The sequence below is a fragment of the Phytophthora infestans genome, genomic scaffold, assembly GCF_000142945.1.
Source record: "Phytophthora infestans T30-4 supercont1.2 genomic scaffold, whole genome shotgun sequence".
Lineage (NCBI taxonomy): Eukaryota > Oomycota > Peronosporomycetes > Peronosporales > Peronosporaceae > Phytophthora > Phytophthora infestans.
This window is the reverse complement of record NW_003303757.1, coordinates 1,306,616-1,330,728: the sequence shown is the minus strand read 5'-3', so window position 1 is coordinate 1,330,728 and position 24,113 is coordinate 1,306,616. Positions and strand designations below refer to the sequence as shown.

Here is a 24,113-nt window from a genome sequence, read left to right as displayed (position 1 = left end):
TTCAGTTAGAGCTAATATCTGTAGATCATTGGGACATCGTAACACTATAGTATTCTAGAAAAACTACGTACTACTACTAGCATAATTATTGTGAGCGCTCAGAATGAGTAGGAGAGATGATAAGAGTTAGTCATCACTTTCGACTGAATCATCGTAAATCAATTCCTCCTTGCGCACCACAAGCAACAAATACACAATTGATAAGTCGGAATGTCGAAATGCTGATTCTTCTGGAGGTGTTAGACCGCAAAACACGAGTCGGCACCTCCCAAAGTGCCCAGCGCTTCTGGCCGTCCCAAGGGACTTTCGCGTCGGGCTGATGGACCCAACATCCACAAGAGGGGCCTACTCTCGCCGCCGAGTACGTATGTACGGAAGACCCAGGCATCGCACGGAGGAATGCAACGTGAGTGGCAAATGGGGCAACTGATCGAATGGGACCTGACACGCAACAACACCCGCTGTTTCTCTGTCGACGAAGAAATGAAATGACAGAGTTTTGGAGGAGACACCACCAGCCTTCCGAGCAAAAAATGACTGGTAGCAAAAGGCCATGATAGTGATTGGCTGGAAAAGCGCAAAATAATTTGTACTCTCTGTAGTACACCCGTCCAAAAATCTAAATGTCGCGCGGTTCATGTACAGTACTGCACCCCGTTTTCGCGGGGGTGGACCATATAGGATTTGCAAATAAATCAAAGTAGCTAACAAACTTCAGTTCATTTGGATTCGGGATCATCATACTAGTATCCGGAAGTTTATCAAAGGTACGAGGGCGCGAAAACGGGGTGCAGTACTGTAGCTGTAGGAGGTGCAGTAGGATAGAGGAAGAGGTGTCAGCTGAAGTACATGTATCTAATGCTTGGCTATTGAATCGATCTACTTAAGTACCACTTAGTAATGTTGGCCTTATTACGGATTTAAGACAATAATAAAAGTCACCTGTCGAGCCACAATAATATTGTTCGCTGTTGCGCTCGCTTTTGTTTCAATAAGAGAACACTTGCCAAAACTCTTCACGCAGCGCTGCTGTACCGCTGATGGCTGGCTGGTTTGATGAGGCGTGGCAGCTGCACCGAGCTTGCTAAATCCTTGTGAGCACCGGACGGTAGCGGATTACAAGTCAAATCGTCGTGCAGTGGATGTGGTTCTTGCAAAGGCTGTTCTCTAAATAGGACTCAAGAGGTTGGCCTGACAAGGGCGTTGGCATTTTTACGCTGCAGCATGTTTTCAATTAGTTATTTCTCCTCAGTTTTTATGCGTTAACAATGTTACGTCTTGTCCCCGACTTGGAAACCTGTTTTCAACAATCACTGACATAAATACCAGTCTTCAATTAACCCTCTGCATATTTTATCAGACCGTCGCCTGTTACAGTATCGGTATTCACGAAATCGGACTAAGATCTTAGTCGTAATTTCCTTCGACGACAACTCGTCCATTCAGAACACTAGCAAGCATGTGAATGAAGGCTTCTGTGGGCGCATTGTGCTTTGCTGGATCTGAAACGCAGTGAATATTAAAACTATAATATAAATAGCCATGGAAGCTCGTTCAACCTTCCCGTTGGCGTGAAATTTCCGAAGCGTACAGTACGTTAAAGGCGCAGATATCATCCAATCAGATTGCGACCCTCGTGGATACGCACATGGCCAGATTGGGGCAGTCCTCAACTTTGCTGGCCGGAACCGAAGGCCGTTGCAGATCTTCATACAAAAAGCAAGACACAAGTAGCGATGAGCTACAGCGGAGGCGGAGGCGGCTACGGCGATCAGCGCGGCTACGGCTCGCGCGGTGGCGATCATGGCCGTGGATACGACGATCCGAACCGTCCAGCAAGTGGCGGCAGCGGTGGCGGAGGCTACGGCGACCAGCGCGGCTACGACCAGCGTGGGCAGCAAGGGTACGACCAGCGCGGGCAACATGGTTACGACCAACGTGGGCAGCAAGGCTATGATCAACGTGGAGGGTACGACCAGCGTGGGGGTTACGACTCCCGCGGCGGCGACTATGGCCGATCGTCGTCTGGGCACGATGACTACAGTCGTGGCGGTGGAGGGGGTTACGGCTCCGGGTCGAGGGGGTACGAAGGCAGCCGAGGAGATTACAGCTCCGGTGGTTACGATGATCGCAGCAGTCGAGGAGGCTCTTATGGCGGTGGAAGTGGCCACGGAGGCTCTGGGTACGACGACCGAGGAGGGTACGAAGGTTCCTCTTCTCATGGGGGGTACGGTGGCTCGTCGGGCTACGACAATCGAGGTGGATATGACCAGAGTCGAGGAGGCAGCAGCTACGGCAGTGGAAGTGGAAGTGGAGGCTATGATGATCGTTCTCGCGGGTATTCGGGTGGGGGTTACGATGATCGCTCACGTGGAGGGTACGCTGGGCGGGACGACCGTGGTTACCGAGACAGTGCCAGCTCAGGCGGACAGCAGGGAGATCGTGGTTACGGAGGTCGTGATGATCGTGACTATAGTGCAGGCGGCGACCGTGGAGGAGATCGCGGTTACGGCGGTGGCGGTGGCGGAGACCGGGGAGGAGACCGCGGAGGCGACCGGGGAGGCGACCGCGGAGGCGACCGGGGAGGCGACCGCGGAGGCGACCGGGGAGGAGACCGTGGCTATGGGCGTCGTGACGATCGTGGGGGCGGTGACCGCCGTGGTGGAGACCGAGGGGGAGACCGAGGAGGAGACCGTGGATACGGTGGTGGTCGTGGCGGGGGCCGCTTTGGAGGAGGAGGAGGTCGCGGCGGAGGTCGTGGCGAGTCTGGGCCTGGTGTTGGTACAGTGACTGGCTCTGGCTACGAGAGTATTGGCGACCCTGTGTTCCGACCCGCGCCTTCAGGACGAATGGACTGGCCGTGCTGGAGTGCGTGATGTGAGCGCGGAAGACCCAGATCTCCAGCAAGAATTCCTCATTTGTCGTCGTCCGGGTCTTGGTCGAGGTGGCAAGTCTGTGCAGATGCAGGTGAACTACTTCGGTGTGTCGCTGGACTCAGCGCCGCCGGAGATCATCAAGTACCACGTGGACGTGGAGCGCTCGCCCGATCTTGCTGCAGACTCCAAGTATGGTCCTTCTGGGGCTGATCAGAAGGATGAAATAATGGGTGACGAGCCTAAACAGGAAGGCAAGGACGAGAAGGAAGACAAAGAGGACAAGGACGTGGAGATGAGCGACGTCTCGGCGCCTCCCAAGCGAGAACGACGTCCGGAACGACCGCTTCCTCGCTCTTTGGTGCGAAACGTGATCAATGCAGCTCTCCGACAGTACGAAGCCGAGTTTGGAGGCGTCCGCGTGGTTCACGACGGTATGTCGGCCATGTACGCGCCTGCTGTGCTGCCGTGGGAGTCGCACTCCAAGACATTTGTCGATGTGAACCCGGATGGCCCCAGCCCGACGCCCCCGCCGCCTCCTCCTGCTGCTGCTGGTGACGCGCCTCGTCGTCCATTCCGCGGCCCTCGTACGTTCGTCGTGAAGATCAAGATGGCTGAAACGATCTCGACCACCTCGCTCCAAGATTATTACTCGAACCCGGATGTAAACGTCATGCCAGTTCTTCAGGCGTTGGACGTGGCCGCGCGTCATTTGGGCGCTCAGCGGTTGATCACGGTGGGTCGCAATTTCTTTTCCATGAAGAAGACGTTCCCTCTCAAAGGAGGCAAAGAGTTGTGCTGGGGTTATCACCAAGCTATCCGCGTTGCAGACCGCAAGCTGCTCATGAATGTGGACCAGGCAGCCACTGTGTTCTACGCTCCGAAAGAACTGATGGAGCTGGTGCTTCCTGCGTTGAATGCGCGCTCTGCTAACGACATCCGAGCGCTGTCGGATCGAGATGCTCGGAACCTGGCGCGTGCGTTGCGCAAAATTGAAGTTGTACCGACCCATCGCAAGGATCGCAAGCGTGCCATCTTCGGTATCAGTGCGCAGCCAGCCAACCAAACCATCCAAAGCATCAAGGGGGAGAGTATGTCGGTGGCGGATTATTTCAACAAGCGGTACAACATCAACTTGAGGTATCCGCACCTGCCGCTGGTGAATGTGGGTAGTAAGCGACCAGGTAAAGAGAACTGGTTGCCGATTGAACTGTGCGAAGTGGCGCCGGGACAACGCTGTGCGAATATCAACGAGCTGGACACGGCGGAGATCATTCGACAGACCAGTCAACCCCCGCGTGCTCGCCAGGAAACGATCATTGACCAGGTGCGTCAGGCTGGCTTTGAGAACGACCCGTATCTTGCTGCGTTCGGTATGAAGGTGGAGCAGCGTCTGGAAGCGACGGAAGCTCGTGTGATGGACCCACCGGATGTGCAGTATGCGAATGTGTCCGAGAGACCGTCGGGTGGCCAGTGGAATCTGAGAGACAAGCGCTTTGTGGAGGGAGCAACGATGCGCAACTGGGGAGTCGTTATCAGTGCCAATGTTGGGGAACGTGACGTCCAGGGCTTTATCCGCAACTTGGTGGATATGGCTGGCAAGAGCGGACTGACGATCGAGGACAGCTCCCCGCACATGGTTCACATGGATCAGTATCGTGGCGCCCAGGTCGAGGAGCTCATGAAGATGTGCTTTAAGGAGCTGGAAGCTCGCAACAGAGGTCCCCCGCAGCTCATTATGGTGATTAAACAAGACAAGAGCGTTGGATCGTACAGTGACATCAAGCGGATGTCCGACACGGTGTTGGGAATTCCCAGTCAGTGCATTGTGTCCCAGAACGTCCGCAGTGCTAAGCCTCAGTACTGTGCTAACGTCTGTTTGAAGATCAACATGAAGCTGAGCGGAAAGAACTCGATCCTGCGCGAGCCACTGCCGCTAGTGAGCACTGCGCCTACGATCATTATTGGTGCCGATGTGGAGCACCCTCGCTCGGGTATGGGCTCACGTCCGTCAATTGCTTCGGTGGTTGCCTCGCTGGATCGCTACTCGGCAAAGTACGTCGCTCGTGTGGCTGCACAGAAGGCTTCCAGCGACATCCAGCTCTTGCCGCACATGCTTCGTGATCTCTTCTTGGCATACTACCAAAGTACCAACCGTAAACCGGAGCACGTCATCTATTACCGTGATGGTGTGAGCGAAGGTCAGTACTACGATATCTTGCAGACGGAGATGCGCGCGCTTCGCAAGGCTTTTAAGATGATCTCGGACGGCTACAACCCGCCAGTTACCTTTATCATCGTTAACAAGCGCCACCACATGCGCGCGTTCCCAAATAACCCGCGTGACGCTGATCGCAAGGGCAATGTGGTTCCTGGCACTGTGATCGACACTGGAATTGTGGATTCGCACCGGTTCGACTTCTTCTTGTACGGCCACAGCGGCATCCAGGGCACGAGTGTCCCGTGCCACTACACGGTGCTGCACGACGAGAACAAGATGTCAGCGGAAGACGTGCAGAGACTCACGTACCATCTCGGGTACACGTTTGCCCGATGCACTCGCTCCGTGTCATTCGCCACACCCGCGTACTACGCGCACTTGGCTGCCGGTCGTGCGCGTTTCTTCTTGAATGAAGGATCGGACGGTGCTTCCACCGTGGGCTCGTTTAACTCGAGTTCGTCAAACTTCGACTTCACGGAGCTGCACAATGACCTCAAGAATTGCATGTTTTTCATCTAATCTGTGGCTGGAGAAGGATGTCACCGGCTGGAGCAACAATGACGCAGATCGCACAGCGGACATCGATTGAACTGCTACACAGGTTGGCATTGATGTGAGGCGAGAAAAGTATTGGCGACAAAGATTGAACTCGCGCCACCTAACTCAAGATTTCTATGAATAATGACAAGGTTTCAAAGAATAATGACAAGATTTCGATGAATAATGACTGAAAAAGGGGTCCAGCGCGTGGTCTTTCCTCGACAATTTTGAATGGGGGAGCTATAAGCCTCGCTTTGGGATGTACTACGTCAACTGGACGAGTGAGACTGGCTCACCGGACTTCAACAACCCCAAGCCAACGGATCTGGCGCGCATTCCTCGCCCATCCGCCAAGTGGTTCCACCAACTCTCCACGACGAGATGCTTGGACGATAACAGCGTCTTCGCAATCGAAGCTTTTGAGGAGCCCACCAAGGATTTGACGAAGTTGTTTGGAGCTCCACTGGTGTGGTGGCAGTCGTTGTCATGGTCGGTATCGCGACGCAGAAGCGCCGACAGGGCTATGAACGCATTCCTCTTAGTTCAGCGAAGAACTGATTAAGTCAATGCATGGTGCACAAGCAACAGATTATCCAACTTGAGTGTGAGTCACGGAGTTACCGGTAGCACCTCCTTGTGGTTATCAAAAAAAAAAGCATTTTGGTGTAGAAAACGAGTAGCAATTACTACATGTACTATGGTCCAGGTAGAAGCTGCTGCTTGCAGCGTAAGTACCCGCCTACAGCAAAGGGGTCCCTTCAGTCGCAGCACCATCGTGACCACGGAAGTGACGCCAAATGCGACGTCCAACGAAGAACACCAGCACAACCACCACCGCGAAACCCACCGCTGCAATCGCCACGATGCCGAACAGCCAGCGCCACACGTGGTGACTGTGACCAGCACTCTCGGGTGTCTCGACTGTAGTTGCTGATGACTAGCCGAGCGCCGCCGCTACGCGGCGGTAATTTGGGTTTTACTCCAGATTTTTGCCATATGTACGTAAATCGACTTCTTTAGTTTCATAAATCTGCGTTTCATTTGCTACAAAATGCTGAGTTCCCAGTAAGCCGTGTAAATATTTCTACCGGTACAAAAGAGTGAGCCCCTAGCATCATACTTACCATGCTCATAAACGATTACGCTAGTGATCTTGGCAAAGTCTCTTTATTGTTGTTGGCTATCACTGTACCTTCATCTTCCACCCAGAAGCACCTGCACTTCAGTCTAAAACCGCTAAATAAAATATTTAGTTTAGCGTCGTGCTCGATTTCACGGGCCGTTTCTGAAACCTAGATTGCATCAATGCAAAGAATATCTGTCCAGCTTGCATCAAATACCCGCTTGTACTGCCTGGTTAAGCTTGTAATAAACTGCCTATTAACCACTTCGCAAACCAAACTCGCTACTTTGAAAGAAAATTAAAAGTGTTACAGTTTGAATATTTAATAAAAATATTCAAGCTGTAGCATTTTTTTATGCCTTGAAGTGTGTTCATTTTGTGCTGATTCAGAATTAGTCATTAGACACTCAATCTGTGCCTGTTATGCTTATAGCCTTTGAATATAACCATGCGTCGCAAGACGCCTTGCTGTTGTTGTTGTTGACGGCGGTATTTTTATTTGATACTTAATTGATGATTCCAAAATATTAGGCTCTAAGTTGATTAACGTTTCTTTACGGGCCTTCTTATAATAACCAAAATTGACACCTCTCATGTTGTGCTGTTATCTTACCACTGCATATAAAACCTTATTTTACGCCCTTGTCGGCAACGCGTCTACCTATTAAGAAGTATCAGAATTTTGTTGTCTAAAAAAACGCTAAGGAAACAATGGTCAAGTTCAATTCGCTTACAGTAGTAATTGTCATCAGCACATATAACTTCTTTTTGTTCACACGTCAATCTAACACTATATATCTTTGTGGATCAAGTGACAACGTTTATAAGCACAGTTTTGTTCTTACGGCCAGTCTACACGACCGGCTACTGCTGTACATGTAACATGTACGATTTAGCAATACCAGAAACCCACTCAGATAACTTATTAATGCTAATATTTTTGCAGTAAGAAAAATGAAATTTCATTTTAGTCAGTGTAACACACAGATCCTACTGAGTACAGAGTATTTAGTATACTTAAACCATGTCCTCGGAAACACGCATGCTTACGTGTACGCTAAGCACCCTACTCTCCGTTTACGGTAGTATTCAAATATCAATAACAACATGCATTATGAAAAAGTATTTAATATTAAACGATGCCGCCTTCGGACTTTGTGCAAATCCCCATATGTAAACTGGGAAACACATGCATTTATTGATGTCAACTACACATTCTAGTTTTAACCAATTGAAGCCACCTTCGCTGCGCTCGGCAGCCAGTAGGAATATTTAAATTATTTTATCCAATGATTTGTCCGGAAAAGCGTGACAGGCACGACAATTTAGTGTGACGGACAGACAGGTTGCTGCAGTAGATGTTTAAGACTAGCGCTCTGGGCGCCCGCTCCGCGGACGCTAGGGCATTATTGGTTGGTGTAGAGAGGGCCGACCACCTCCGCTGCGCTGCGGTGGTCTTAGAATTTCTACTCAAAGCGAAGCAACATATAGTACATGTATACTGTGATCTACGTATATTATGCTCCAAAACAGCACCGCACACAGTATCCGTAGTGCTCACATTTTATTGTAGACATGACCAGGGTTTAACGTGATCTGCAAGAAGAGCACCGTCTTACCCGGGAAGTTTTTGTCTATAATCTCGTTTGAGCGCATTGCTCCCAAAATGACACGAATCGGAGGCGCGCGTGGTTGCAAAGCTAATATATACTGTACGGAAGACGGGTCAGTATCAATGATGCTACGAAATATACGTTGATCGGTGAGGAATCCCAGTGTAGCTAGAGTAAGTACGCCTATCAAACGTATTTTACCCATCTGCACGTCATCGCCGTGAGGCAGTCGACACATATCACCGATTGCGACGGTCGAATAGAGCAATGTTAATCAGCTCCGCGCGCGAAGTATCTTTTAGGATAGGTAGTATATGCCGATGGTCGCCACAAACATCAATATTATGCTTTGAAATTATTCTGCTGAGCTGTTTGTGATGTAACTGAAGGGTATTTCCACTATCTTCCGCATGCATTTATCTTACTTGCAAAGCTGACGTACTTTCTGACTTATTTGTATAGCTTCTGACTGACAGAGTGGCGTAAATCCTTTCCGACTGACATTATACTGGGTCCGATATGTACGACAAAAGGCCTCGTCCACATCGGACGAAGAGGCACCACTGCGTGCACATTCTTTTGACCGGCTGCAACATACGAAGATATATGGCTGTAGGCAGAGTATCAGATCGTAGTGATGGTTAGACTTGAATTGAATAATAGTTCATGTACATTAGATGGAGTACTTTCGCTGCCTACTTATCAGCTCGGCGTGCTATTTGATGTGTCCGTGCATATCCCGCAATGCCGCCAATGGGTGTTGTCGTGATAGCCAACACCCATGCACTGGGTTACTGCTGCGATCTCGGTACTTTTGTATCGTCGTGCTAGCCTACTGTACCTACGATTATGATGTATCCGTCTATATGATCCAGCACGTCACTATTCGGGCACAGGTCATACCCGCGGTGATACAGGCAAGCTGATCAGGCGTCTGTTAGCAGTATTCAAAGCAATATATACGCGCGCGGCGGGTACACATTATAGCCATCCGTGACTCAACCGAGCTCTTATCTCGGCCATTATGGACAGGGCGACAAAGTAAAGTACTGCGTACAGACACAGCTCCTTGCGATGGCCGCTTGTATGGTCATCACTACCGCATACGTGGTTGTGTCCATGTAGACAGCAGCTTATTCATCGCGCATAGTGCTCACTCGATACTGAAGCTTACATTCGTGAGCGCACATTAGTGAAATATAAACTGTGAGGGTTGGTGGTACATATAGCATGGGTTTGCGTGTGCCAAGTGAGCAAGTGTACTTTCCATCTACGGTAACGCGTATGCAGATAGGAACGGCCAGCTCGCAAGGCTACACAGTAGACACCATGCGCTAATTATTATATGAAACGCGCTACACTCCGTAGATGCGTCAACACAATTGGCAGCACCACAGTTAGTTTACCATATGTGCGGCCCCAAGCCTCGCGCCGCCCGCCAGTATACAAAATACAAAGATAAGCGGGGTAACGGGGGCAATAAGGATATATTATCCAAATTACTTGCTCTTCTGCTGCTTCTTTTGCTTGATGTAATTGGCGTTTCGGGCGGTCAGCCTGCGAGGGCGGCTGCGCCTCTTTTTCTTCTTGGGGTACCAGTCAGGACCCATCGCCTTCTTGACGTTCGCCAGGCTTTCCTGGCGGCGCACTTCGGCCGAATCAGGTGGTGGGGGCTTTTCCTCCCAAAACTCAACCGCTTTTTGGGCCGTTCTCGCAGGCAATACAGCGCCGCACGATGTCCCGCCCGCTGATTGTACGGAACGCGTAACCGCACTGCAGCTTCCCGCAGCCGACGCAGCGCGCCCGTGCATCCGTCGTAGACCGCTGCGGGTTCAGCAGAAGCGGGTCAATCTTCGCCTCGCATTGCTTGCACACAGGGCCCACCATTTTGCAAACTGTGAGTAAGTTAGCAAAACTTATTTGCGTCCAAACATTAGCCAATAGCACGGTACTGGAAGACTGGTATTTATCATTAGGCAAAATATTAAAATGTTTTAAAATAGTATTATTTGGTCTTGCTATAATAGTACTTTTATCATAATTTTAAACAAATACATACTTTACATGAAATAAAAGTGACTAAAAGACTATGTACTGGCGCGCATGCATTCGTCGAGTGCGGTGCACGGGAGCAGATACCGCAGTGACCGTGCAGCCGCGCGCCTTCATTGCACGGTGGCAGTGGTGAGTGTCAGTGAAGTAAAAAAGATATATATCCCTACAAAAAGCGCTGGTCGTGAAGCCTACTTTAATATTAAAAATACTATCGTTTCTACTTTAGAAAGTGTGTGGAAAATAGCATCGCCGAGCTCTTACAAATGCGGCCTGTGAAGCTTATTTTAATAATACTATTAATATCGTCTTTACTTTGAAAAGTGTGTGGAAAATAACATCCCAGAGCTTTTACAAAATACTGGTCTGTGAAGTCTACATTAATAATAATAAAAATCTCTATTTGAGAAGTGTGCAGATTACTGTGCCCGATTTGCAGTACATACGATAGGTTTTGCGTCGCTGAATGCAATAATCAAGTATCTCCTGGCTGTTTGCATCCAATCGATGTGTTTCGTGCTCGGCAAAACTGTTTAACTTACGTCCAATCGCGAGGGCGAGAGGCGGTCTGATCGTGCGACAGATCCAGTCAGTGTCGCAGGTCGGCAGGTATTGCCCAATCAGGGCGCGAGTTAATTGTGTCACGCTTTTGGACATATTTGTAATTTATGCATTGCTAGGTCGAGTCAGAAAGATAGGCGCGGTCGGTAGGATGGGAGAAAACTGTATAAGACAGGCTAAGTGTAGCCATGCGAAAAGGCAGGAAAAAGCAGCAAGAAAGGAACCGGACGGACTTATTGACAGACGGACGGACAGGCTGCAAGTTTAGGGAGCGGGAAATTCGTCCACATTCAGACACTTGGAGCTCGCCACCTTCTGGAACCACTTGGCCGACGGACGAGGAATACGAGCCAGATCAGATGGCTTGGGCTCGTAGAAGTCAGGAGATCCTGACTCGGACGTGTAGTTGACGTAGTACAGACCGAAACGTGACTCGTACGACCCCCACTCGTAGTTGTCGAGGAAAGACCAGGCTGTGTATCCGATAACGGGGATATGTTCTTCCGTGATCGCCTTGTGCACTTGCTCCAAATAGGCCTGGAAGTACCATAGTTGATCGGGGTTGTCAATCTCATCGTCCCCGCACCATCCGTTCTCGGTCAGTAGGATGTCGGTGGATGTGTCATGTTTGTGCAGCCACTTGATGGTCTCAAGGTAACCAGGAGGGTACGCAGTGAAGAAAGCGCAGTGCGGGTCTTGTTGAGCCTTCTTGCTGCGTTGCCTAGTGCCTGGGATAATGTGGCTGTCGTCGATTCCTCGGTCTTGCTCAGAGCCAGCAGATAGGGTCTTGCAATCTATGTTGGACGTCTTCGAACTGCAGCTTGTCACTTGGCGTGACGCATAGCTGTTAAGCATGAAGAGGTCGTACGAGCCTTTCACCAGGTCCGATTGATCTCCATAAAACTGAGGTAGTCGGTCACCGACAATCTCTCTCATGACAGGCGGGTAGTCTCCTGTTACAATGGAGGAGAGGAACCAGCCCACATCGAACTCCATGTTGCGAGCAGCAGCCTCTACATCATCGGGATTCGACTCGTCCAGAGGGTACGCGTAGTTGGCATCTAACACGATACTGATCCTCGCCTTGTCTCCAATGACATTGGCAGTTTTCAACTCGCGGAACTTCTTAACAGCTTGAGCGTGAGATAGCAACACGTTGTGAGCCGCTGTGTACGCCTGAGTGAGTGAGCCTGTGTACCCTGGTGCTCCCATGCCTAACGCGTACCCTCCAGCAACGAACGACAAAGGTTCATTGAACGTCGTCCAGTAGTCCACTTTGCTACCATACTCGTTAAGGTTGCATACTCGACGTAATGATCGATGATCTCTGACCCCAGCCAACCTTCTTCGCGTAGCTCAGTGTGGAGCTCAATAGGCAAATCCCAGTGGTAAATGGTCAGGATAGGCACAATTCCGTTGGCGCTTAGCTCGTCGATCAGTGCGTGGTAGAAGGCGATACCCTCGGGGTTTGGGCGCATACGATACGTCTTCGAGTCCCAGTTCATTGCGCGAGACCAAGAGACAGAGAACCGGAAACTTTGTAGACCCGTTTCAACCATCAACTTGACGTCGTCTTTGAAGCGATGGTAGAAGTCGTCGGCCACATTGGCGCACTTAAGACCTGATTGAGTACGACAATACTCGTCCCAGATGCCCTTCCTTCACGGCACCTTCGACTTGGTACGAAGCGGTGGCCGACCCGAACAGAAAATCCTTAGGGAAGCAGTGAGACTCGGGAGATACCAGCACAGCAGAAGCTGCGAGCCCCAGAAACTGGAGCACCCCAAAGGCCATACGCATTGTCTTCGACGCGAGCGAATCGGATAATGACGATGGTGGTCATTCAAGGCTCATTTACTCTTGAGAAAGAATATCTTCAAGTTCTTCAAATCATTTCGTTTCACTTGGATAAAGTAAGAGTAGTTGAAGTTGGCATTTTCAAAATATAATAGATTAAACTATTGTACGCAAGCGATTGAAACTAGCTGAGGTCATCGTGCAACGTCACTTCATTTCCCAACTTGAAGGTGTCAAAACTTCAACGCACGCAGGCCACACATCATTGTTGCGAGAGAGGGATCTTGGACGGACGCCATTCATTGCTGGACATCCCAACAACTTGCAAGAGCTCACCTTGTTTTGACCAGTATGCATCGACTTCTGCAGCTTGTGGGGAGTGTGGCAGCAGTGCTGCTGGCTACGACGACTTCTGTCACCGCTGGTGACTCGCGCTGCTTCCCCGAAGACTTTCTCTTTGGATCTGCCACTGCGTCGTACCAGGTCGAAGGCGCAGTGAAGGAAGGCGGCCGCACACCGAGTATCTGGGACCAATTCTGTCGTGAACGACCAGAGGTCAAATGTGCCAACGTGGCCGACGACTTCTACCATCGTTACAAGGACGACATCCAATTGATGGCAAAAACGGGGCTGCAGAGCTTCCGCTTCTCCATCTCATGGTCGCGGGTCATGAACTGGGACTCGGCGTTGCATGGCATGCGCCCGAACCCCGAGGGTATCGCGTTCTACCACTCGCTAATCGATGAGCTGAACAAGAACAACATCAAGCCCATTTTGACGCTCTATCACTGGGACTTACCGCTGGAGCTGCATACAGAGCTGTCTCCTCAAGGTTGGCTCAACTCGGACATCGTCCAGCACTTTGCGGAGTACGCGATGCTCATGTTCCATGAATACGGAAGCAAAGTGAATCTCTGGACCACATTCAATGAGCCCCTGTCATTCACGACAGCCGGCTACGCTACCGGTAGAGAGGCCCCGGGGCTCACCGGCTCACCGACTCAGGTGTACGCTGCCACACACAACGTGTTGCTCTCTCATGCGAGAGCGGTCCAGCTATTCCGCGAGCTAAAGAAGTCTCATGTTATTAGTGAAAAGGCTCAAGTTGCTATTGTGCTGAATGCTGACTACGCGTATCCTCTGGATGAGTCGAATCCGGCTGACGTGGAGGCTGCTTCGCGTAAAATGGAGTTCGACGTGGGCTGGTTCCTCTCTCCGATTGTTAGTGGAGACTACCCGTCCGTCATGCGTGAGATCGTGGGCGACCGCCTCCCGCGTTTCTCACGTGACGAGACTGCGTTGTTGAAGGGATCATACGATCTCTTTATGCTCAATCACTATTCAACACGTGCAGCTACGGACTGCGACTCGAGTGCGTCACAAACTGACTGCAATAAGCTTGCAATCGGCTGGCAGCGTGACCGTGGCGTTGACATCTCTCAGACAGTTCCAGGAACCAGACCACGCAGTGAAAAGGCTCTCAAAGACTCTCACTGCGCGTCGTTCACTGCGTACCCTCCTGGTTACCTTGAGACCATCAAGTGGCTGCACAAACATGACACATCCGCCGACATCCTACTGACCGAGAACGGATGGTGCGGGGACGATGAGATCGACAACCCCGATCAACTATGGTACTTCCAGGCCTATTTGGAGCAAGTGCACAAGGCGATCACGGAAGAACATATCCCCGTTATCGGATACACAGCCTGGTCTTTCCTCGACAACTACGAGTGGGGGTCGTACGAGTCACGTTTCGGTCTGTACTACGTCAACTACACGTCCGAATCAGGATCTCCTGACTTTTACGAGCCCAAGCCATCTGATCTGGCTCGTATTCCTCGTCCGTCGGCCAAGTGGTTCCAGAAGGTGGCGAGCTCCAAGTGTCTGAATGTGGACGAATCGTCAGCAACTACAGTCGAGACACCCGAGAGTGCTGGTCACAGTCACCACGTGTGGCGCTGGCTGTTCAGCATCGTGGCGATCGCAGCGGTGGGTTTCGCGGTGGTGGTTGTGCTGGTGTTCTTCGTTGGACGTCGCATTTGGCGTCACTTCCGTGGTCACGATGGTGCTGCGGCTGAAGGGACCCCTTTGCTGTAGGCGGATACTTACGCTGCAAGCAGCAGCTTCTACCTGGACCATAGTACATGTAGTAATTGCTGCTCGCTTTCTACACCAAAATGCTTTTTTTTTTGATAACCAAAAGGAGGTGCTACCGGTAACTCCGTGACTCACACTCAAGTTGGATAATCTGTTGCTTGTGCACCATGCATTGACTTAATCAGTTCTCCGCTGAACTAAGAGGAATGCGTCCATAGCCCTGTCGGCGCTTCTGCGTCGCGATACCGACCATGACAACGACTGCCACCACCCCAAGCGTCACCAGTGGAGCTCCAAACAACTTCGTCAAATCCTTGGTGGGCTCCTCAAAAGCTTCGATTGCGAAGACGCTGTTATCGTCCAAGCATCTCGTCGTGGAGAGTTGGTGGAACCACTTGGCGGATGGGCGAGGAATGCGCGCCAGATCCGTTGGCTTGGGGTTGTTGAAGTCCGGTGAGCCAGTCTCACTCGTCCAGTTGACGTAGTACATCCCAAAGCGAGGCTTATAGCTCCCCCATTCAAAATTGTCGAGAAAAGACCACGCCGTGTACCCGATGACTGGGATCTTCTCCTCCACGACAGCCTTATACACTTGACCCACGAATTGCTCAAAGAAATGAACTTGGTCATAGTTTTCCACTTCGCCATTCCCGCACCAGCCGTTCTCAGTCAGCAAAATGTCGACGGTCGGGTCTTGGGAGTGCACGTAGCGGATCATATCGAGATATCCCGGCGGGTACGGCGTGAACAAGTTGGCACAATAATTGTTGCCAAAGCGATCTGGTTTCGGACGCAGTGTCCCCGGCATGACGTGCGTGTCATCCACGCCTTTATCCGCCTGCCAGCCAGGAGCAAGCGAAGCGCAATCGACAGTCGACGTCGGTGAGTCACAGTCCGTCACTGCTTGAGACGAGTAGTGGTTGAGTTGGAACATGTCGTAGGATCCATTGAGAAGTGCCGATTCTTCGGCTGTAAAGCGAGGTAGACGGTCTCCAGCAATCTCACGCATGACAGCAGGGTAGTCTCCTGTCAGGATCGGTTGCAGGAACCAGCCGAAGTCGAAATCCAACGCGCGTTGAGCAGCAAGGACATCTCTACGCTTGGTTGGGTCTAGTGGATAAAAGAAGCTGGAGACGAGCACGATGCTAATACGGGCACTCGAATCAACCACACCGGAGTCTCTTAACTCCCGGAACTTCTTCACAGCCTTGGCATGACACATCAACACGCCGTACGACACCTCGTAAGCTTCGGTGGGGGAGCCTCTGTGTGCGGGAGGCATGTTAGGAAAGCCCATTCCATAGCCGTACCCCACCAATCCGAGTGGCTCGTTGAAGGTCGTCCAGAACTTCACCTTCTTGCCAAACTCATTGAACATGAGCGTGGCGTAGTCTTCAAAGTGAGTAGAAATGTCAGGGTTCAGCCACGCTTGTGGGTCGAGTTCGTCTTGCAGGGCCAGCGGCAGATCGTAGTGGTGCAGTGTTAGGATAGGAGTGATATGATTCGCATTCAATTCATCAATCAGTGAGTGGTAGAACGCGAGACCTGGTGGGTTGGGGCGCATCCGGCGCGTTTGTGGGTCCCAAGTCATGGCACGAGACCAGGAGGTGGAGAACCGGAAAGACTGCAAACCGGTTTCGACCATGAGCTTGACATCGTCACGGTAGCGGTGGAAAAAGTCATCGGCGACGTTTGCACACTCGATTCCAGGCGTCTCGCGGCAGTAGGCATCGTAGATGCTCGGCGTGCGGCCGGATTCGTTCCAGGCACCTTCGACTTGATACGCTGCCGTAGCCGAACCGAACATGAATTCATCGGGGAAGCAGCGAGATTCTGCGGCTACGCTCGAAAGCAGCAGCGCGGAGAGGACGCCGGCCAAACGAATACCTTGGTCCAGGAATCGCATGCTCAGCGAATCTAAAAGTGAGCAGAACCATTGACAGATTGACCGATTATGACATCAATGATCTGTGGATGCACAGACGCCGCGTCTGACGCGTGCCCCGTTGAAGTTTGCATGAGCTGCAAAGATACTTGAGCAGAAATCTCAGTCTTTTTTACAGAGATACAGGTATTAAAGTGCTGCGACTCGCTTCGAGTATCTACAGCAGGGCAACGTTGCCTATACAGAAATCTGCCTGAATAAGGAACGGGGTTTCAACTAATAACCTCGCATTTTTATATTCGGGAAAGATTTAGGGAGATGGGATAGTGATGGGCAAGGTACTGACAAAACAATCCAGGCACTGACATTGATTTCAATTTAAAAAATGGCGCGCAGTAGGTGGCCTACGAGCCGAGCTTCATTCCTACACTTACATTCAACCTCACTAGCCGACTGCGTCCTCAGCACCCCCATTTCCTCCAATCGTCTCCGCCTCACCTGGTCCGAGAAGGTAGCCATCCTCGAGAAGGCTGCTCGCTCACCTAATCTGTCGTATAATGAGCTAGCTGAGTGGATCGCCTAGGCGAAGGCCCTCGGCAACCCGTACAGCGTCGACCAGCTAGCTGTACTGCTCTGGTGCGATGCTGCATTGTCTAAAGCTAGCGCTTCCACGATTCAGCACTGCTGGAATCACTCTGGTCTCATTCAAAAGTCATATCTTCAATTTATCCTAACTCAATTCAATATATGCACATGATCCGATATCATAGTCTATTTTTAGCAAGGCATTGTCAGCTTATGCAATCTCTTTCTTAATTTATATCAGGCGTTCCTTATTCAGGCAGATTTCTGTAATAAAAACAGAGCTGTTGTACACCTCGCCAGGCATTCCGATAATACAATTGCAATCATATTGAAGGTCCATGCCAAAATAAGCTATTGCTACAAAAACTAAAGCTTAAGAAATAAATAATTGACATCAATAGTAGTGTATTGGAAAATTAACTACTTAGATGTTTGGCACTGCACATTACTTTGCGTTCACGATAGCTGCTACAGTGTTTGCGTCCCAGAAACGCCGATTCATCTTCAGGAACAACACGGTTTCAAGGTGAATAGGCAGCATACGCTGGCGATGGTGGAAAAGAGTATGTTTCGCCACACTAAAAAGACGCTCCACGGTGTTTGACGTCGGCGGGATGAAAAGCACACCATCAAATATCTTCTTTGCACCGCGCCGCTTTTTTTCTAGTCGCCAAGACTCTGTCGGCAAAGCCCTGTGGGCGTCCGTGCCTTGTGTCCGGTGTCGTAATTGCAGGTACCGTCTCAAATGGCTGCAACATCAGCTCCTGGTCGTTCGTCAGCTCGTCCACGGCGCCTGACAGGGCTACAACGCACGCTCGCTCGAAGTCCACGTATTTGCGTCGGCAGCAAGATACTTTTTACAACGGAATGCTTCTCGATGAGCGCATCAAAGATATCGCGCACATCGAGAAGCGTTACGTTGTCGTCTTGAAGCTTCATGGTGGCCGACTGGAAGTCGCCAAGCTGGCAGTAAAAAAGTAGCTGCAGACTTGCTTGGTCGTGAAGGTGTTGGCGAGAGCCATGGTGAGATCAAAAATGATAGACGAGCGCCTCAGGTTCGCGTTTTGAGCGACCGTTGCTAACAGCCATTCGATTCTGTCTGGAGACCGAGCTCCGTATTTACGCAAAACAAAGCAGAAAAAACTAGATTTTACGAAAAAATAAAGTACTTTGCTGTAAATACAAAATAACTAATTGGACAAAGTCATCCAATTTGTAAAAATCAATAATTAAGTGTAAACTATTGTATTGAAGCAGCAATACAATGATTATTTCGGAATGCCTGCACCTCGCCAACAAGTTTGACTTATTAAAACGTCGTATTAGTTCACGGAAATTATCGTGTTCCTCCATTGCTCTACGTACGCATCTGACACAACACCCAATGCAATGCTTCAAACGGCGCTACTACAAAGAACTGGAAGAAGCAGGTATCGAGGTCCGCGTTAGCTGGATACGGCTTGAGGTAAGCGTTGGTATCCGAGGCGGCGCTTGAACGTGACCACAGCAGCAATAAGAGCCATCGCCGCGATGACAATAACGGGAGCCGAGAAGCCGAGGTGTTCCGCCGGGTGGGCAATGGAGCTGCCCGCAGAAAGCTCGAGTTCATCCCAGCCGTCCAGACATTTGGTGGTGGCGACCTTGTGGAACCACTTAGCCGCTGGACGAGGAACACGCTCCAGATCTGTCGATTTTGGCTTGTCGAAGTTTGGCGAGCCAGTCTCTTTAGTAAAGTTGACATAGTAGAGTCCGAAGCGCGGGCCATAGGAGCCCCACTCGTAGTTGTCCAGGAACGACCATGCCGTGTAGCCGACGACGGGGATTTTCTCCTCCACGACGGCCTTATGTACCTGTTCGACGAACGCCTTATAGTAACGGAGTTGGTCCCAATTCTCCACTTCCTCATTTCCACACCATCCGTTTTCCGTCAATAGGATGTCGACGGTCGGGTCATGCGAGTGCCGGTACCGGATCATGTCCAGGTATCCGGGCGGGTAGCCTGTGTAGCGGCCGCAGTAGTTGTTACCGAACTTATCCGGGCGAGGTTGCATTGTTCCTGACATCATGTGGTCTTCGTCGACGCCCTTGTCAGCTTCCCAACCGACGGTAAGTGACGAGCACGGCGTCAGAGAAGCCTCCGAGTCGCAGTCCGTGACTACCTTGGAGTAATAGTGGTTCATCATCAGGATATCGTACGAGCCCTTGAGTAGTGCAGACTCCTCCTCGGTGAACTTGGGGAGACGATCTCCGGCACGCTCACGCATGACCGCAGGGTAGTCGCCGGTAATGATCGGCTCGAGGAACCAGCCGAAGTCAAAGTCAAGAGCACGCTTCGCAGCAGCAACGTCACGGGGATTGTGCGAATAGAGCGGGTAGAAGTACGCAGATACGAGGACAATTCCGATACGAGCTTTGTCGCCTACAACGTGATTCGTTTTAAACTCGCGGAATTTCTGGACTGCCTTCGCATGGGCAACAAGAACGTTGCGCGAGACGGTGTATGCCTCCGTAGATGAGCTTTTGTGTCCAGGTGCAAACATCCCCGTCCCATAGCTGTAGCCGACAAACGCAAGTGGCTCGTTGAACGTCGTCCAGTAGTCGACCTTGTGGCCGTATTCTTGAAACATAAGAGCCGCGTACTCAACGTAGTGGTCCACGATCTCGGGACTGAGCCAGCCATTTGGAGTGAGCTCGTGCATTAAAGCGGACGGTAAATCCCAGTGGTAGATTGTCAGAATCGGAACGACACCCCTACTGCTCATAGCGTCAATCAACGCGTGGTAGAACGCTATACCCTCCGGGTTCGGACGCATGCGGCGGGTCTCTGGATCCCAAGTCATAGCACGCGACCAGGAGATGGAGAATCGCAGAGACTGCAGCCCCACGTCCTGCATGAGATTCAAGTCGTCCGGGTAGCGGTGGTAGAAGTCGTCAGCTACGTTGGCGCACAGCATACCAGGCTGATCACGACAGAATTCGTCCCATATGCTCGGGGTCCGTCCACCTTCGTTATACGCACCCTCGACTTGATATGCAGCAGTAGCTGTGCCGAACATGAAATCCTCTGGGAAGCAGCGAGGCTCCGACGCAGTGACAAGCGGTGACAATGAAAGCACCGTAGCTGCTATGGTTCCCACGAGCCCAAGGAAGGACCACTTCGTTTTTGTACGATAAACAAGTTGGTTACTTTTTGGCAACCAAGGAAAAGCAACAATGCCCGATTCGTTCACCGCCACATGAGCGGGCAAGATGCAGCTTCAGCCACGCACATTTGATGGCGGATTCAACTGTTGGATCAAAACGATCAGGATTTGCCAAACTCACTTCAACCATTCCGGTGCTCAAATTGCACACGCATCAAGCTCGGAGATTTAAGGCAGCGAGCGACACGAATGAATAGATGTAAGTTACATTGTAAGTTACAATTTGTAACCAGATTTGGTGTACCACTACTAAATAGGGCACACTAGTAAATAGGGGTTACATGTATCACGGTTGGAAAGAATGCCAATCAAATCAAATCTTCGCGTCCCGTTTTTATCAGCTCAAAGAAGGTTAGTTATGATTGGTAGAAAACCGTGTCAGAAGGTTTGATTTGGTTGATTTTGAATCAAAACTTTTGAATACGCAGCTTCACCTGCACGGTTTTGGTGACGGATGAAGGATTGACTTGATTGGCTGACCATACATACTTACTTTCTAACCGTGATAACCCCTAATACAACATGAACAGTGTACTGAAGTTACATGTATCCACTGTAGTGTACTGAGTTGTTCAGTGTACAGTACTGCACCCCGTTTTCGCGGGGGTGGACCATATGAAATTTGCAAGTAAATCATATTTCAGCATACAAGCTTACGTTGATTTGGATTTTTTATATTTATCAAGGGTCCAAGGGCAACCACTAGATATCACCGAACTTTACGTTTCGGCACACCAACTGCGTGAAACCACAGCAAAATTAAAAAAAACACACATAGCTTATCTGGTATACACAGCACATTGCAGATTCACACATAGGAATGTCGATCAACACACAAAAAGTGCGTCCCACCACAGAAAGACATAAAAGATGTGGCATTGGCTGGCTCTACATGTACAGAGTCTGACAGTGCCAAAACAAATTCAGCAAATAGTGACTTGTCATTCATTGAAGGCTTCTCCCGGTCACGGGTCGGAGATATGCCCAAGAAGCTTGAGTGGAGAGAGCTGGCCGTCTCGTTGGCCGAGGAGGAAGGGCATGAACTACTGGACTCGGGAAAGACTACTCGTGTTACCAAGGCTAACATGACCTCATGCACTATCTGCGCGGACCCGACCAAGCATACAATGAAAAATCAATTACTGCGGTGTAAGTCAAAGCATGCCAAATAGCAGGCTCCGGCGTGAGCTGTGGATGGAGAGGAAAATTTTTGACGTGCACGGTGACGCGAATGATGGATTTGTATGAGATTGGCGCTCCTTTTTCGGTGGCGAGGTCACCCCGCGAAGCAGTACTGATGCGACAGCAAAAGCTCTTTTGCCAGGAGCTCGTATCATACCGATTGAAACCGGTTCGTATTCGGAACGCTCTTAGAAAAAAGTATGGGCTGGAGGGAGAGAGGCTACCACGTCTTCGCGCGATTCAGAACTTTGTCAACTACTATTCCAAAACGCAGCTTGGCTACAACGACGAGCACGAAGATATTACGAGTGCGGTGCGAGATCTGGCTTACAAAACCTCAAAAGGTGACTCAGCTCCAATCACGTTTACTTATAGTAAAACAACTGATGGCGACCTCATCGTTGGTGACGGCTCGGATGAGAAACCATTTATTGTGGGGCTGACTACCAGAAATTTGTTACGACTCATGGACCGTGACCCAGGAACTTTTATATTCCACATCGATGCTACTTTCAAGCTCTCCCAGGTCGACTATCCTGTGCTCGTAATGGGAATTTCGGATCGCGCGCGAAAGTTTCACCTGGTGGCGTTCTGTGTGATCTCGCATCGAGTGGAGAGTGTGTACGCAATGGCGCTGCTCGCGTTCCGGTTGATTTTCGCAGAGGTCATTGGAAAGAAAGTTCGACTGAAGTTTGTTATGGGAGACGCGGAGGATGGACAGCTAAACGCTCTGAAGCAGGTATTTCGATTCGACTCAGATTTTGTGTTTCTAATGTGTGTTTTTTCACGTCATGAAGAAGGTGCAGGAGAAACCAGGCATCTTCCTGATAGTGTGGCAAATAATGTATTAGCGCAGATTTACGATATGCACTTTTCGGCTACGCTTGGCGAACTGGCTAAAGTGACGCAGTTTTACCTTGGGCAATGGAGTTCTCGAAGTGATATTGCCCCATTCACTGCTTATTTCACGAAGCAGTGGCTAAGCACGCGGTATTCGAAATGGCAGTGTTGTTATCTAGAGCCTGGATATGCAACTACCAACAATCCTGTGGAGCAATTCAATAGAATCATTAAGCGCGACTACACCTTGAGAGCGCGTCTGAAAATGGGCATGTTGATTAAAGTGCTCTCTGAGTGCTGTACGAACGAGTCGCAGGAAGCACGGCTCTTTCATCTGAATCCTGAACCAACAACATCACTTCTACGTCGAGCCAAGCAACTGGGAAGTGACAAATTGCTGCAAGTTAATCCACAGCTTACCGGGAGTCCGAACTCTAACCTAATTCGAGTAGTCTCGCAACCGGCACCCCGGTTCTACATTCCATCCAAGAAGAGAACGGAAGAGTATCTAGCTGTAACAGCTCAGATGGGATGGAATTACGCGCGTATGGAATATATGGGGCAATCCATGGAGGGTTGGCTTGTTGATGTGTCGTCGGGATGGTGCCAGTGCAAGTATTGGAGAAAGTTTGGCTCTTGCATTCACTTACTTCATGCCCGACTGGCATCTCACCGCGTTAACAACCAGGGAAGGAGAATTTTAGTGAACAGAAACATCGTGCGGAAGAATAAATCGACGTATGCTGAATCCGGTAACACTCTAGCAGGCCGACCACTACTCAACAGAGGTCCGCTCATGTTGGAGTAGTGTTCTGGAGTACCCCTCACCTTGAATACTGATGTTGGTGGTCAATGGAATGTGTCATTTAGGTGGTTAGCTGTATTCCGACATTATCGGACTGCGGGTTTTCCAACTACATAACAATAGAAGCCGCTTGGCGTTGACGTTTAGACACCTTTCTCATTTGTAGGGTATTCCCTTGTTTCGTTCGTCTAGCATGCATCATGTTGCTTTGGAAACAAGTCATGGCTGAGCTTTAAGAGACTTTTAGAAGGGCATCAGCCTTCGATAGTTGTTTTATCCTCGCTCTCTGTCTTTTCCGCAGCTCTTCAGCTTCACGAATACGTCTGGCGTACTCATTATACATGCGCTTCAGTAGTAAGCTTTGTGGAGCACCACAAAGCTAGATCTCAGTATCATGCAGGCTCATTTGTATCAACTCAAAGGTGTCCTTAGGATCTTCATCATCGCTGTCTGAAGAAACCCCGTCGCGTGGCGTCTGCCAAAATGACTTACGAGCTTCCTTTTCCAGCTTGACTCCGTAGAAACTTCTCATCACGTGTTTGACGCTTGGTGTTAGTCACGTCGATTCGAGCCAATGCGTATTGGCCGAGCTTTAGTGATTCCTCGCATCCTGCAGAATATCTAAGGGTTCGTTCATCGTCACCGCAAATTCGATTGTGTCGCTTATACAAAGAGACGAACATATTTGTTCAGTACTTTTATTTTAATTACGGTAAGGTTTTTTTACGTTTAC

The 24,113-nt window shown here is 50.2% G+C and overlaps 5 protein-coding genes across 5 annotated transcripts; 2 read left to right on the top strand and 3 right to left on the bottom strand.

Annotated features, from left to right (window-relative positions):
* Nucleotides 1-1,803: 1,803 nt before the first annotated feature.
* Nucleotides 1,804-5,613, top strand: PITG_01400 (Argonaute3 (AGO3); the record flags this gene model as incomplete). The annotated part of the gene is made up of 3 exons (XM_002908022.1): nt 1,804-2,377; nt 2,477-2,777; nt 2,808-5,613. The coding sequence occupies 3 exons, from the start codon at nt 1,804-1,806 to the stop codon at nt 5,611-5,613; spliced, it is 3,681 nt and encodes a 1,226-aa protein (XP_002908068.1).
* Nucleotides 5,614-11,247: 5,634 nt separating this feature from the next.
* Nucleotides 11,248-12,777, bottom strand: PITG_01399 (beta-glucosidase, putative; the record flags this gene model as incomplete). The annotated part of the gene is made up of 3 exons (XM_002908021.1): nt 11,248-12,262; nt 12,289-12,596; nt 12,625-12,777. The coding sequence occupies 3 exons, from the start codon at nt 12,775-12,777 to the stop codon at nt 11,248-11,250; spliced, it is 1,476 nt and encodes a 491-aa protein (XP_002908067.1).
* Nucleotides 12,778-13,131: 354 nt separating this feature from the next.
* On the top strand, nt 13,132-14,880 carry PITG_01398 (beta-glucosidase, putative; the record flags this gene model as incomplete). The annotated part of the gene is made up of 1 exon (XM_002908020.1): nt 13,132-14,880. One exon carries the CDS (start codon nt 13,132-13,134, stop codon nt 14,878-14,880), a length of 1,749 nt encoding a protein of 582 aa, XP_002908066.1.
* Nucleotides 14,881-15,061: 181 nt separating this feature from the next.
* On the bottom strand, nt 15,062-16,786 carry PITG_01397 (glycoside hydrolase, putative; the record flags this gene model as incomplete). Its single annotated transcript, XM_002908019.1, has 1 exon — nt 15,062-16,786. One exon carries the CDS (start codon nt 16,784-16,786, stop codon nt 15,062-15,064), a length of 1,725 nt encoding a protein of 574 aa, XP_002908065.1.
* A 2,009-nt stretch (nt 16,787-18,795) lies between these two features.
* Nucleotides 18,796-20,406, bottom strand: PITG_01396 (glycoside hydrolase, putative; the record flags this gene model as incomplete). Its single annotated transcript, XM_002908018.1, has 1 exon — nt 18,796-20,406. The coding sequence occupies one exon, from the start codon at nt 20,404-20,406 to the stop codon at nt 18,796-18,798; it is 1,611 nt and encodes a 536-aa protein (XP_002908064.1).
* Between the last annotated feature and the right edge of the window lie 3,707 nt (nt 20,407-24,113).